The sequence below is a fragment of the Pangasianodon hypophthalmus genome, chromosome 3 (assembly GCF_027358585.1).
Source record: "Pangasianodon hypophthalmus isolate fPanHyp1 chromosome 3, fPanHyp1.pri, whole genome shotgun sequence".
Lineage (NCBI taxonomy): Eukaryota > Metazoa > Chordata > Actinopteri > Siluriformes > Pangasiidae > Pangasianodon > Pangasianodon hypophthalmus.
In genome coordinates this window covers 5,616,381-5,629,664 of record NC_069712.1, presented here as the reverse complement: position 1 = coordinate 5,629,664, position 13,284 = coordinate 5,616,381, and the positions used below count along the sequence as shown (strand labels likewise).

Here is a 13,284-nt window from a genome sequence, read left to right as displayed (position 1 = left end):
AGATTTTAGCACATTTTAAGCGATGTATCAGAGACCAGAACTGAACAGATTAGACTCTACTCCGTTCCACAGTGAGAACATTTACATGTATAAAATCTACTGATACATTATTTAGCTGGCTCTGTAACTGCTGTACCTACCTACATACCCTTTATTAAAAAATTGTTATTATTATTATTATTATGATGTAATAATATTTAGTGTAGCTCTTTTGCCTGCATGTGCTGAGTGTGTGTCCTTTACCAAGCTGTCACTCACGGCTGTTAAGCTGAGAGTTCACTTCTCTCTTGACTGGAAATAAACGAGTTGCTAAACTGTTGCTGCTTTCTGTCCGTGTGTGAAACGCCGGCACGCTGACCCCGAGTTTACACACATGAAACGAGTCCATTAGATCTCACTCTCTCGCTCTCGGAGTGTTTCCCGTATACTGTATCTGTTTACTGTTTACTCCTTCACTCTTTTTTCTGTTGCTCTCTTACTGTTTCTCTCCTTCTCTCCTCTTTCTTTCTCTCTCACCCACACTCTCCCTTTCTCACTTTCTGTCTCACACACACACACACACACACACACATGCAGGAATTGTGACCCGGGGCCCGACAGTTTGGCCGCACACGTATAAAGAGGCGCTCTGTAGCAGGAGCTGAGTCACATCGCAGCGCAAAAGACGGAAAGAGCAAGAGTACATCAGCGACTGGTGTGAGGGACCTGTCATACACACACACACACACACACACACACACACACACACACACACACACACACACACACACACACACACAAGCTGCACTGAATCATTCTCCATCATCCACTGTAATAGACTCCATCTCTCTGCTTCTCTCTCTGCCTCTCTCTCTCTATTACAAACTTGTCCATGTCGACCCAAATAAAATATAAAACTAATTTCATGACGCTACTCAGGCAGAAAAAAACAACAACAACAAAAAAAAACAATCGCATACTATTTAGCCAGGACGTTTTATTGATTGTGACTCATGATAGGATGATTGTGTAGGAGTTTGACGAGTGTAATTTCGAAACGATTTAAAGCAAATTCATGATAATTATCTTCACCAGCTTCTAATGCCGTATGAATATTACAAAGCTATCCTGATCATCAGTGATAATGTGTCTATAATCTGTGTTAAAGGGATACTCTAGTGTTTTTCAACTTCATCTCTAACACATCTATAGCCTATGTGCGATCACCAGACGTAACAACTTTGACACGCTTTCCTGCACTGAGGAAAGCTAATCCACACATCAGCATGTTTTTAGGAGGCAGGAGGTAAACCGGAGAACCCTGAGGAAACCCCACACAGACACGGGGCAGCAACACGAGCAATTTGTCTATGTAAATAGTTTCCCCTGACCACCACACGTCATTTTACAAAAAAAAAAAAAGGTGCCAATTGTCCCTAAGCACAGGACTCCTTGTGCAAGCTGTAAGAATGTTTCCTGTAATGAAGTACAGGTGGAATGCCACTTAATCACGTTTAAAACACTTAAATCCTAGGAAAGAAAAAGACAAAGGCTATCTAAAATGTGATTAGATGTGAGGGAGCCTGGAAGTGGGTATGGCATGTGCCTGTCACTCCAGACTAAAACCACTCCAGACTGGCAGGACAGACGAGTGTCTGAGAACTAGGCTCTGACCTTCAACCCTAGAGAGCATGAGATGATGATGTAACCATGTGCAACCTTACCAGACTCCACTGCAGGAACGGTAACACAACTACACATTCAGCATCACTGCCTTGCTCAAAGAAAATAGTGACAGGACAGGAGGTGGGGCAAAAGTTGGCAAAGAAAAGTGGGCGGGGCTACGAGTTGCTAGTGTGATATGGACACACAAACAACTGAACATATGCAAAACCACCCAATTTTAATTACTGTCGTCTAGTTAGAAATAAAAGTGATTGTGTAAATTATAAACATGTGGTGCATTACGGTCTACTAGAGTCAGAATGAGCCAAAACCACATTTGCTCTTCACGCTTAGCTCAATGCTGTTTATTTATGGCAGAAACACTGACACCATTCTATTTGGGTAAAAACAAACGCATCACGTCCATAGCAGCATGACGAGCTTCACTGACTGGTTCAGAAACAAATATCTGGAGCCAACAAACTCGGATAATGCTTCACAATAGGTGCAAAAAGGAACCATACTTGTGTCTCTCACTTCCATTGCCAGTCGCCACATTAATTCCAGTCGCCACATCAATTAAACTGTGTTTCCATAATAGTATTTTTTCCCCGGACTTGATTCCCCATGTTTGGTACGATTGTTTAAGTGTGAACTCTGTCTCTGAGCCTGGGAGCAGTCCAGAGATCCAATTCCTCGTCTTCTTGAAAAACTGTGATCGGGTTTTTCTTTCAATCGAACAGCGGCATGATCCAAATGAGATGTGGAAGCTATCTGTTCTTGGTGCCACATATCGAGTAATCTGATTGGTTCAATTCCTCACGCTACATTTTGTGATTCCGAGGAAAGAGTTGTTATGGTTACTGATATATAAAACCACACTTGCATTAAAGTGTAGCTGTAATTAGTTCACTTTCGTGGCGCAAGTACTTGCACTGAGAGCATCTCGAGCTGGCCTGCATGGCTAAAAATCTTCTTATAGGAGATCTGCTCCTTGTCTGCAGGTACTCCTGCACCATGACACCATTGTTCTGCTCACATTTGATCATCAACAGTCGCCTGGCATCCTGTTGCTGTAAATCACCAGCTCTTGTTGAAAACAGCTGATTTTTGTTTAGTTTGTCTCATCGCATCGCTTATGGTATGAGAATATTGACTCATGGCACATCAAGCCTTCTCTTTAGGCTAACATTAGTGTTTTGGGCTTGTGAGATGAAAAATAAAATGGCTGTTATATAAGAGTTCAATATGCAGTGTACTGAAGGGCTGCAGGAGGACTGGAGATTCAGTTAGTTCAATTCAATTTTATTTCTATAGCGCTATATTGCTATAGGTGTCTCTTCTGGGTGACAGCGGATAGTAGGATTATAAATCATTACTCTTTTACAGTTATATACTGTAAAGTGAAAAACACTACTGAGTGCACTGAATGGATGTTCAGTATCCCGAGAAGCTTGGAATTTCAATCCAAATGCAACAATCTTGCATTTCTGCATCTAACGCATATTGCCTCCGGTGCGTTTCTGAAGCTCCCTGACAGCAGCATTGTGGGATATTTGAGATTTATACATAGCCACAGAAATCTGGTGTCTCTGAAGATGGTGACAGATGAAGAGCGAGTCAGAACACCTCTCAGTGTTGAACTACAGTCGGCCCGTCTTCTAAAGTTCAGATAAAGATTGGGCCCGTGGCCCCAAAAGAGCAATCGATAGGTTTGTTTTGGCACAGCACTGCTGGGCATGAAAAGGATATCGACTGCACAACATGAAAAGGAATTGACCCTCGAGTTTCTGCCTAAAATGCAGGAGTGAAGGGAAGGAGTGAAGGAAAGGCGTTTTGGATGATGGTGGTAGTGGGGGGGAGGGAGGAGGGGAGGGGGGGAGAACAGAGTGATAGAAAGAACGAGAGGAATAAATAATACAAGACCAGGACAAGCCAGAATTTTGCAGAGATTTCCACTCGTTCTAATTATTTCCTGAAGTCTCAGACACTTGCTCAGTAAGAGCGTCCACAGAAGTCTGACCTCACTGCCTTCCCATTCCCACAGATCTCAGCCGGAAAACATGCTAATGATGAGTTCATGGAAGTGTACACACCCAGTCTTGTGCTCTGGAGCTCCATCTCTCATAAATGGGCCTTGCAGCATAAAGCTGAATCTATTTATTGTTATTTATACCACTGTTGAATTCTCAAATCTGATTGGTCCAAAAGCGTTAAAGATAGAATTAATGGTGGAGTTACTACTACACGGCATAGCTTTTCTTACGAGTTAATAAATCATTATACACTGTATGTATATTTTTATATTTTTCATAAAATCAGGTTCATCCATAAATTGATTTAAGTTAATAGCTTTGCTCCTAAATGCTCAGCTAGTAAGCTTAAAATTTACATACTACCATATTGTGTTTTTATTTGGATGTATCCATGGAGACACTGGACTGTTTGCTTGCTATCATTATTTATTTGAAAAATTGGTATCCAACACCCTTAATACCACAAATTCTCGATTCTGATTGGTGTTGATTAATTTTCTCTAAGCAGTACTTCCAGTTGCAAGGCAAATGACAGATTTACATGAATGTGCTCGTTCTAATACGTTATTGTTTCTATACTAACAACGTACACAAGGATTCGTCATATAAACCGAGTGGGTTAAAAAAAATATGTTGAAAGAAAAACATATAAATGTTGCTCTGCTTAAATTTTCTGTAAGGAGACGTTTATGTAATATTTATGGAAAGAGTCTCCAGTGTCAGCGCTTTGTAACAGGAAGTTTTCCACTACCTGAAAGTTTTTAGGACTTTCACTTCATAGTTTCTTGGCAAGAAACAATATTTTTTTTGTTTTGAAAAGAGAGAAAAAAGAGAAGCTGATGAGGGAAGGGCTGTTTATAGCTATAACATAAGTGATAACAAGAACCAACCTCGCTGACGTTCCAATACAAACACCGGGAACGGATAAAAAGACGTCATTTTTTAATAAATATAAAATTGGAATCCTGTGGCATAACAGAAATAAAACACTTCAGGACGTGCTGTTGTGGGAAAGTAAACAAGTTCCACGTCACACCACCCAGTAGTTGATTATTTTCCTACAACAGCACATTTCTTAACAGACACACATTTCTCAGCTTCATATTTTGACAGAATTTCATCATTCTGAAATCCAGCATGCACACTAAGGCCAGACGAAACAACAGTATGAATATATTAACACTGCGTGCAGTTTTCAGGGTATCGGAGGCTAGTGTAACTGACTGGATGTCAATTTCCAATTTTGGACACGTGGTTTTATTTTCCCGCAGCACTGAGAGCCTGAACATCTTACCTGAGAGTTTCATGAGCAGCTCAGACGCCACCTTGACGTTGATGTCGTGGCTGAGGATGCTGCCCTCTTGGCGCGGCCTCCCTGGCACCGCGGGCGCCTCGTGGCCCAGACTGAACGATGGACATCTCGCTGGACTCAACGCCTCCTCCGCCTCGGGCTCCTCCTTCACGCAGAAGCCACTCTTCAGCGCCTCCTTCTGGTTTGCCGCTGTGACGGAGAGATAAAGACAGAGGGATGAACCAGGCATTTGGAACCATCTTTCCTCCTGACCAAAAAAAAAAAGACGAGATACAAAATAGGATTTTCTCCATCTGGTGCTTTATCACTGAAGCAATAGTAATAACCGTCATGCGTTTGAAGTGCAGGAGGGATGTTTATTTATTTATTCGCTTTTTTTTCGCGTCCAGTGCCTCAGGGGCTGAATTTGTTCAGCGGGCTCGTTTTGCATCTGGGCCACACATAAAGAGCTTGGAGAAGGATGCTGGGAGGAAGGTGAACCAAGCAGCACTGCAGGGTTATTTTAGGAGAGACATGATCGAAGAGTTGTAGTAGCATCCTGAGACTCGACACACAGTCTAGTGTAATAAACTCAGAGCAGGAGGACATACAGGGCTTTAGCGAACAACACGGGGATTATCAAGGCCTTTCATCTCTTCCTGTATGTTTCCCTCAGCTTTTAGCGCAAGCCATGGTGGAACCAACTCATATATCATACATTTGATCTGAAATTCTGTACATAACCTGAGAATGTTTACAGAATCAGGGGGTCAACAAAATTCCAAACCTGAACATGAATCACCTTCCATTTTGTACAATGCACAGATAAGTAACCGTTGAAGAAACCTCCAGATTTTTAGCCACCTGGAAAACTTTGAGAAGAGCAGCAAGGAACTCCTCTACCGTGTTATTTATTCTGACAACCTCTGCCTCGACAACTGCCCCTGACACTCACACCTAGGGTGTGCTGTTATAGGAAACTAATCAACTTTGAGGTGGAGCAGTAATCAGCGTGGTGCAAAGTGGAGTCCTAGTTACCAGGCCAGAGTTGATTATTTTCCTATAACACCATGCCTAAAGTGTTTTATTCTAAAGCTGTCAATATTTTGTTCATTAAAGAATGAAACTTTTTACTTTTTATCAGTTTATAGTTACATTTAATGTTGTGGAACTGATTTTGGTAGGGGTGACAAAAATATATACTGTATATAGCGCAATACTTGAAGTCATTTCTGTAATACATGATATGGATCACAGGTTTGCTAGCAACATGGCAGCAAAGCAAAAAAAAAAAAAAAAAAAAACTGAGTTTATTTATTAATTAAATAAATTAATTAATAAAATTAATTTATTTAACACTGAAGAGGGAAAATAAAATTAAATTTTTTTTACAGAACTTTTAACTATGAAGTACAACATCTTTATAAAAGCAGCTGTATCCAAATCAGTTCATCATTGCTATTAAAAATGTTTTACAAATGTATGAAAACATATCTTGATACACACAATACCTCAGAAAAGTGTATCACTTTATCGATATCATCATAACACCCAGCCATATTTCCAGCATAACATTCTTCACCTGAAAAGATGTGAAATGTTTGATTACACGGCTGACTCCAAGTAGTGAAAATGCACACACGCAGATCTTTCATATATTTTTCATATCAGCGCATGATAAACTTCTCCAAGCACTGACAATAATACAGTCGCTCTGTATAAGCCAGCGTACGTTTACACTGCTGTCTGCACTTCAAATAGAAAGCAAACACTTTATTTGCTGAAGAGGAGTAGGATCTCTGTGAATACCACTATGCTCTATTTGCATAAAAAGCTCATATCTTTCTCTGACACATGAGCACAAAGCCCTTCTGTATGCTGCTCCTTGTTAAATCATGTCCTCTTTACATACACACTGGTGTTTATTTGTCAAGCTCGTGCTTATCGTTTAGCTAACTGTCAGGATTAGCCCGGCGCAAAGGCGAGGATTTGATAATGCCAGGGAATAAAGCCATCAGGTCAATTTCAGAGTGTGATTAAAATGGCGTGTGCTCAAAATGATGACGAGGTGCTCTGAGAGTAATTAAAGCGGCCGCTGCTGGCCCCCGGGCCGCGTTACGGCCAGGTCACATCTAACAAACTGACTGCACAGCATGTTTGTTTTGACTGTCTCCATTAAGCCTAAAGGCTGCTGAGTATGATGTGTTATTATGCACGGTGGAGTAATGGGGAACGGAGCAGAGCTGCTTCACGGGTTAGCATGAGGCTAATCAAGCCCTTCCTGCTCATGCTATATGCTGCAGAAGTAGGCCATTTCTAATCAGGCATGGATTAATAATTAATATCAAGACATGGAGCAACTTTCTTACACTGCCAAGAACAGAACACAGGCCTGTGCTTCTCTCTGACAAAAACTCACACTACACCCCGCTTTCCCCAGTGGGCCTTCTCTACACAAAATATCTGTCCATCTTTTCACATGCTATTTTTTTCATTCTCACTGAGACGAGATGATTGACACGTGATCAACGTTCTGATGTGTGAAAGATGGAGTCAAAGTGGATGACGATTCAATACCATGTGATAGAGCTGGTTTAATAGACTATGGTATAATATAATCCCAATCAGTATTGTGCATACAATTTAATCACACCTCCATCTCTTAGACTGACAGGCATTAAAAGGACAGAGGCCACACCTTCATCTCTCAGACTGACAGACACAGAGGCCACACCTCCATCTCTTATACTGACAGACACAGAGGCCACACCTTCACTGAGACTGACAGACACAGAGGCCACACCTCCTTCACTGAGATTGACAGACACAGAGGCCACACCTCCATCTCTTAGACTGACAGACACAGAGGCCACACCTCCATCTCTTAGACTGACAGACACAGAGGCCACACCTCCTTCACTGAGACTGACAGACACAGAGGCCACACCTCCTTCACTGAGACTGACAGACACAGAGGCCACACCTCCTTCACTGAGACTGACGGACACAGAGGCCACACCTCCTTCACTGAGACTGACAGACACAGAGGCCACACCTCCTTCACTGAGACTGACGGACACAGAGGCCACACCTCCTTCACTGAGACTGACAGACACAGAGGCCACACCTCCTTCACTGAGACTGACAGACACAGAGGCCACACCTCCTTCACTGAGACTGACGGACACAGAGGCCACACCTCCTTCACTGAGACTGACAGACACAGAGGCCACACCTTCACTGAGACTGACGGATAGAGGGGCCACACCTCCATCTCTTAGACTGAAACACAGAGACCTGAGTGTCTCTTTGCTTTCTACACCTTCTCTCTTGTTCCTCTCCCAGGTGAGTGGCGATGTGATCCCTCACTCCTGACATGGTTAACACTCGCCTCCCAGCAGCTATCTGATGTCCTCTTGCCCCAAACCTCGTAAATACACACTCCATAACAGCGCAGACGAGTGTGTCATCAATCTGCGCCGGGCGGGAATTCGGCTGAACTGATGGCTCTGATTAACGACGACGTGTGTGTAAAATGCAGTTGGACGGAGATCCTGGCCAGGTGACGTGACATGGCCGGCAGGGTGTGTGACCTTCAGCACAGAAGCGAGTGGTGTGTATGAGGGGCACCGGAGGGGGCGCGACTCGGGCACCGGCTGGAAATGTCACCAGTCAGGCGTCAGCGGGCGGACGGAGCGAGGCCGGGTCAGCACCTGGAAGGGCGTCCTCTAATTAAGAGCGTGTTGGGTCGCGTGTCCTATCAGACAGGGACAGGGCATTACACAAACATCCCCCCAAACACACACACGAACACTTCCTCTCGAAAGCACACATAAAAGTACAAGTTGGAGACGCGAATGCAGCGACAAAGTCGCACCATTCCGGTGACCTTTCAGACTGTGGCTAAAAATAGGGAGAAATTTCCATTCAAATTCATGTTACAGTGAGCGCTGAATAATTTATCAGTTTGATCCGTCAGCCAGTTTGTGTTTTCTTATCCATTTTTTCCTTTAAGCCCCTAAAGCCCACAAGGTCTCCAAAATACATATCATAAGCCGTGTGAAATGAGACGAGTCTGATTCTTCGATTTGAATTTCATTAAAGCTGTTCCGAAATATCTGTCTGCTTTAAAATTCCACGACAAAAAAACACTGCCTTTCCAAAATTACACTTAAAGTGATACATGCTATGTTCCTCTTCCCCAAAATGTGGTCAATCTGCCAATCTGGTGTCCAGAGTTTGTAGTGGAATTATGAGACTAACAAGCTAACAAGCAAGGGAAACTTAGGGACTCCGGATCAGCATTGTGGAAACTACTTAACTGAGTGATCACACAAGATTTGGCTGAGCGATAACCATTTGTACATACAGTTTAATAAAACAAGAAGTCTTGTTTAGCCTTAACGCAGTCCATCACTCATATGAAGTCCCTCTTATCACCATGGCAACTGCAGTAAAACCTTTATATTTCTATAAGTCTCTTCTGCAAGTTTTCAGTCACCGTTTTTCATCTGTCTAATCATTCTGCTGTATGTGAGTAAGAAACAGCAGGCACGTCTAACACAGGAGATGGGAATTACTGTAGCGGAGGAGTGGGTTTTGTCGAAATAGGAAAACCTTGCGACATTTCAACATTAGCGTGTCAGTCAGTGGGGGGGAAAAAAATCTACAAATGAAACTAAATTTATTTCAGCCGAATAATTTCGGACACACAACTCCACAATTGAACATTAGGCCATGTCTCCTGCCAGAGTCTTAATACTGAAGAAGAAAATATTTCAGCTTCATTCAAAACCTAGGGATCTTTAGACTCAAGCTACGACTGTCATGTGTTTTTTTTGTCTATTTTTAACATTATAACAGTGTGTCAAATTATTGGAGAATAGTGAATAAAATGGCTAAACGACAATAAATTTGTTAAATACACTTCCTTGTCTTTGTGCTACTTGATCACAGTAACATCAACACTCTCTGCACTCTGGCTACTGCAGCCGTTCTCATTGTGGCTGTCAGCTGGCCTCTCTCTCTCTCTCTCTTTCCCCTCATCCATCTCTCTGGCAGATGCTTGTCGGGTCCTCCTCACCTCTGCCTCTGTCCTGACTGGCCACTATCACTCCACTTCATTAGCCCTGCACCCCTGTAACAGCGGCGTGCTCTCCGCTGCTAATGTCAGCATGCTGGCTTCAGGGGCCAGACACGGCCGTGTGATTCTGCACACACAGGTACAGGAGCTGGCAGTCACAACAAAGCCTGACGGTCCCCAAGACTAAAGAGACGGGGGGTGGTGGGATTACCCAAGCCTGAGCAAATTAACAAAAAAAAAAAAAACCACCGATGACACTGATCAGTGCAAATAAAGAAAATATCTTGAACATAGTCAAATTGAGCTAAATTTGCTTCTCATTATGACATTACGATTAACCGAGTATAAGATTATTAAGCCCAAGTTTAGACACATTTACTAATTTCTGCTTCAAGAAACAATCGATATATGAATTTTGTATAATTTCTAATGGCAAACACCTTATAGTCAAAAAAAAAAGCGTTTTAATTTAGCTAATGTGGTCGTTTCTGCAGTGTTTCTGTTTACAAGAGTATAATTATTCCAGGGAAATATGGACGTGTGAGACAATCACAACATACCAATCAGCTGTGTCTTTTTTTAATTTCTAAATTATGAATTATGGCATATTTAGTGACTACACTTTTTTTACATATAGACATTAGGATGTTATGATACCTGGTTCTGAGTGTTGAGATAATTGTTTATTTAAACTAATGAGCATAATGTGAACTAACCATTGCTTTATACACTCACCATCCACTTTATTAGGAACACCTGTACATTCATGCAGTTGTCTAATCAGCCAATCATACGGCAGCAGCACAGTGCGTGTAGTGCACAGGACTACAGCCAGACTGGTCTGAGCTGACAGGAAGGATATAGTAACTCAAATAATCACTCTTTACAACCATGGTGAGCAGAAAACCATCGCAGCATACACAGAACACACTGGGTTCCACTCCTGTCAGCCAAGAACAGGAATCTGAGGCTATCATTGGCACAGACTGAAGATTAGAAAAAAATCTTTTTCCAGTCTGGCTGACATTAGTGGAACCTGATGTGGGGTCTTCTGCTGTTGTAGCCCATCCACCTCAAGGTTTGATGTGTTTGCATTCAGAGATGCTTTTCTGCTCACTATGGTTGTAAAGAGTGATTATTTGAGTTACTATATCCTTCCTGGCAGCTCAGAGCAGTCAGGTCACTCTCCTCTGATCCCTCATCAACAAGCTGTTTCAGACTAACAGGATGTTTTTTTTTTGTTTTTCGCACCATTCTGTGTAAACTCTAGAGACTGTTGTGTGTGAAAATCCCAGGAGATCAGCAGTTTCAGAAATACTCAAACCAGCCCATCTGGCACTAACAACCATGCCATGGTTAAAGCCACAGAGATCACACGTCTTCTCCATTCTGATGTATGATGTGAACATTAACTGAAGCCCTTGGCCTGTACCTGCATGATTTTATGCATTGTGCTGCTGCCACATGATTGGTTGATCGGATAACTGCATAAATGTGCAGGTGTACAGGTGTTCCTATTAAAGTGGACGGTGAGTGTACGTCAGAGTGGATGCTGTGTTCTCGGTCTCCGTGCACCAGAAGCCACAGAATGAATAGAGGTTTTAATCCACTGCTTTTTGAATTTATATTTTAATCTCGATGCCAACATGTCAGCCTTCTCTCCTCGTCCTCCGCTCTTTCTCTAGCCAGCATGTTGAGAAGTGAAATGAATAGGTAACGCTAATCCGTGGCTGCCTATGGAGATATTTTAATCTCGGTGGCTGCACGGCTCTGGACCCAGCATGCAGAAGCACAGACCTGGCGTGATGCATATTGGAAAAAAAATGAGAAAGCCGTGCCTAGTGCAGATCACACGAAAGAAGAAGCAAAGGATAAATGGAAATGAGGAGAGCAAATAAGTAAATAGTGATGGAAGACAGTCTTAGTCTGTCCAATGTTCTTTTGTGGATTTTTAAACTCAATTTAAAAGGTTAACACAAAAGGTGAAATAACGGACATTAACATGGCAGTGTTTAATGTAATGCAATTAGTGTTTTGCTGGTAGTGTATATTATAACCGCTGGATCCAAACAGGGTTCAGGACTAGTTCACTTCCATGAACTTATCAGCTTTAGTGGAAATCACATTGATAAAGCATTAATAATTTCTCTGTAAATGTTCTATAGGCGAAAGTCACATGCACCAAATAGCAGTAGCTGTATCGTGGTAAGGTCGGATTTAAACGTCTGTCATTCGTGAACAATTCTTTTAAGCTGACGTTACATTGTACAATTTACGAAATCCACACATCGTAAAAGAATTCTTTGGTCGTGAGTTGAGAACACATGATGTGACGTGCTCAATTTAGTGCTGTTGCGACCAGTAGTCAGTTCTGGAAGAGTCAGATTTTTTAATAAAAATTTCAGAGTGTGACTGCTGTTCGTCTAAAATCTAAAAATCTTTTTTGTCTAAAAAAGGATGGCACAGGATGACATGAAACTCATGGGACAGCTACAAATACAGTAGCTGGAAATACCCTTATAATATACTTCAAACACGAAGGAAGCGATTGAAGAGAAACTATTTTAGACATTTGACCTTGCTGTGACCTTGACCCTGTTTGGATCCAAAATCTAATCAGTTCATTTGGCTGGTTATGAAGATAATTCCATATAAATCCTACAGAACGTTAAACAACTCGTTCTTGAGATACTGCGCTCACGGGAATCGCGGATGGATAATGCCTCCACCAATCAGTGGCATAAAAACCATCTTTATTGCCTCAAGCTCACTGTGAAGATGTTTGTGTTTATGCGAGCCCATTTTCTGCATGAGCTGATTTCCGGATCGTGCTGCTTGATGACGTAAGCAGAGCTTAGTCATTTTCTTTAATTGCAGGTCTATCGTTAGAGGATCTTTATCGTATAAACTGACATGGAGAACACACGTTATAACACTGTTAGATCTGCCTGTTATAGAATTCTGCCCAGATTTTATTGGGTTAAAAGACCAATGAAATCACACAGCGTAAAAAAAAGTCTGTTTTTTGTAGCTGTAGGAAATGCTGTTACTCTTGCCATTGTGTCACTCAATTACAACGCTTCAATCAAAACCTCTTTTCAGCATCTGAGCTGTTTGTTAGTGTGAATGGAGAGGTGTGTGTTTGACTCTGAGCTGTGTGTACGAAGCAGCGTTACTTGTCAGTTACCAGGAAAAAGGGAAACAAATCTTCTTAATGAAGCACAGACATA

The 13,284-nt window shown here is 42.1% G+C and overlaps 1 protein-coding gene across 1 annotated transcript in view; it reads right to left on the bottom strand.

The window, feature by feature from the left end:
- Nucleotides 1-13,284, bottom strand: part of znf827 (zinc finger protein 827) — a 98,216-nt gene that overhangs the window by 42,272 nt on the left and 42,660 nt on the right. Inside the window, 1 exon segment of the mRNA XM_026940271.3 lies at nt 4,975-5,181. Within this exon segment, the coding sequence (XP_026796072.2) occupies nt 4,975-5,181 (207 nt within the window).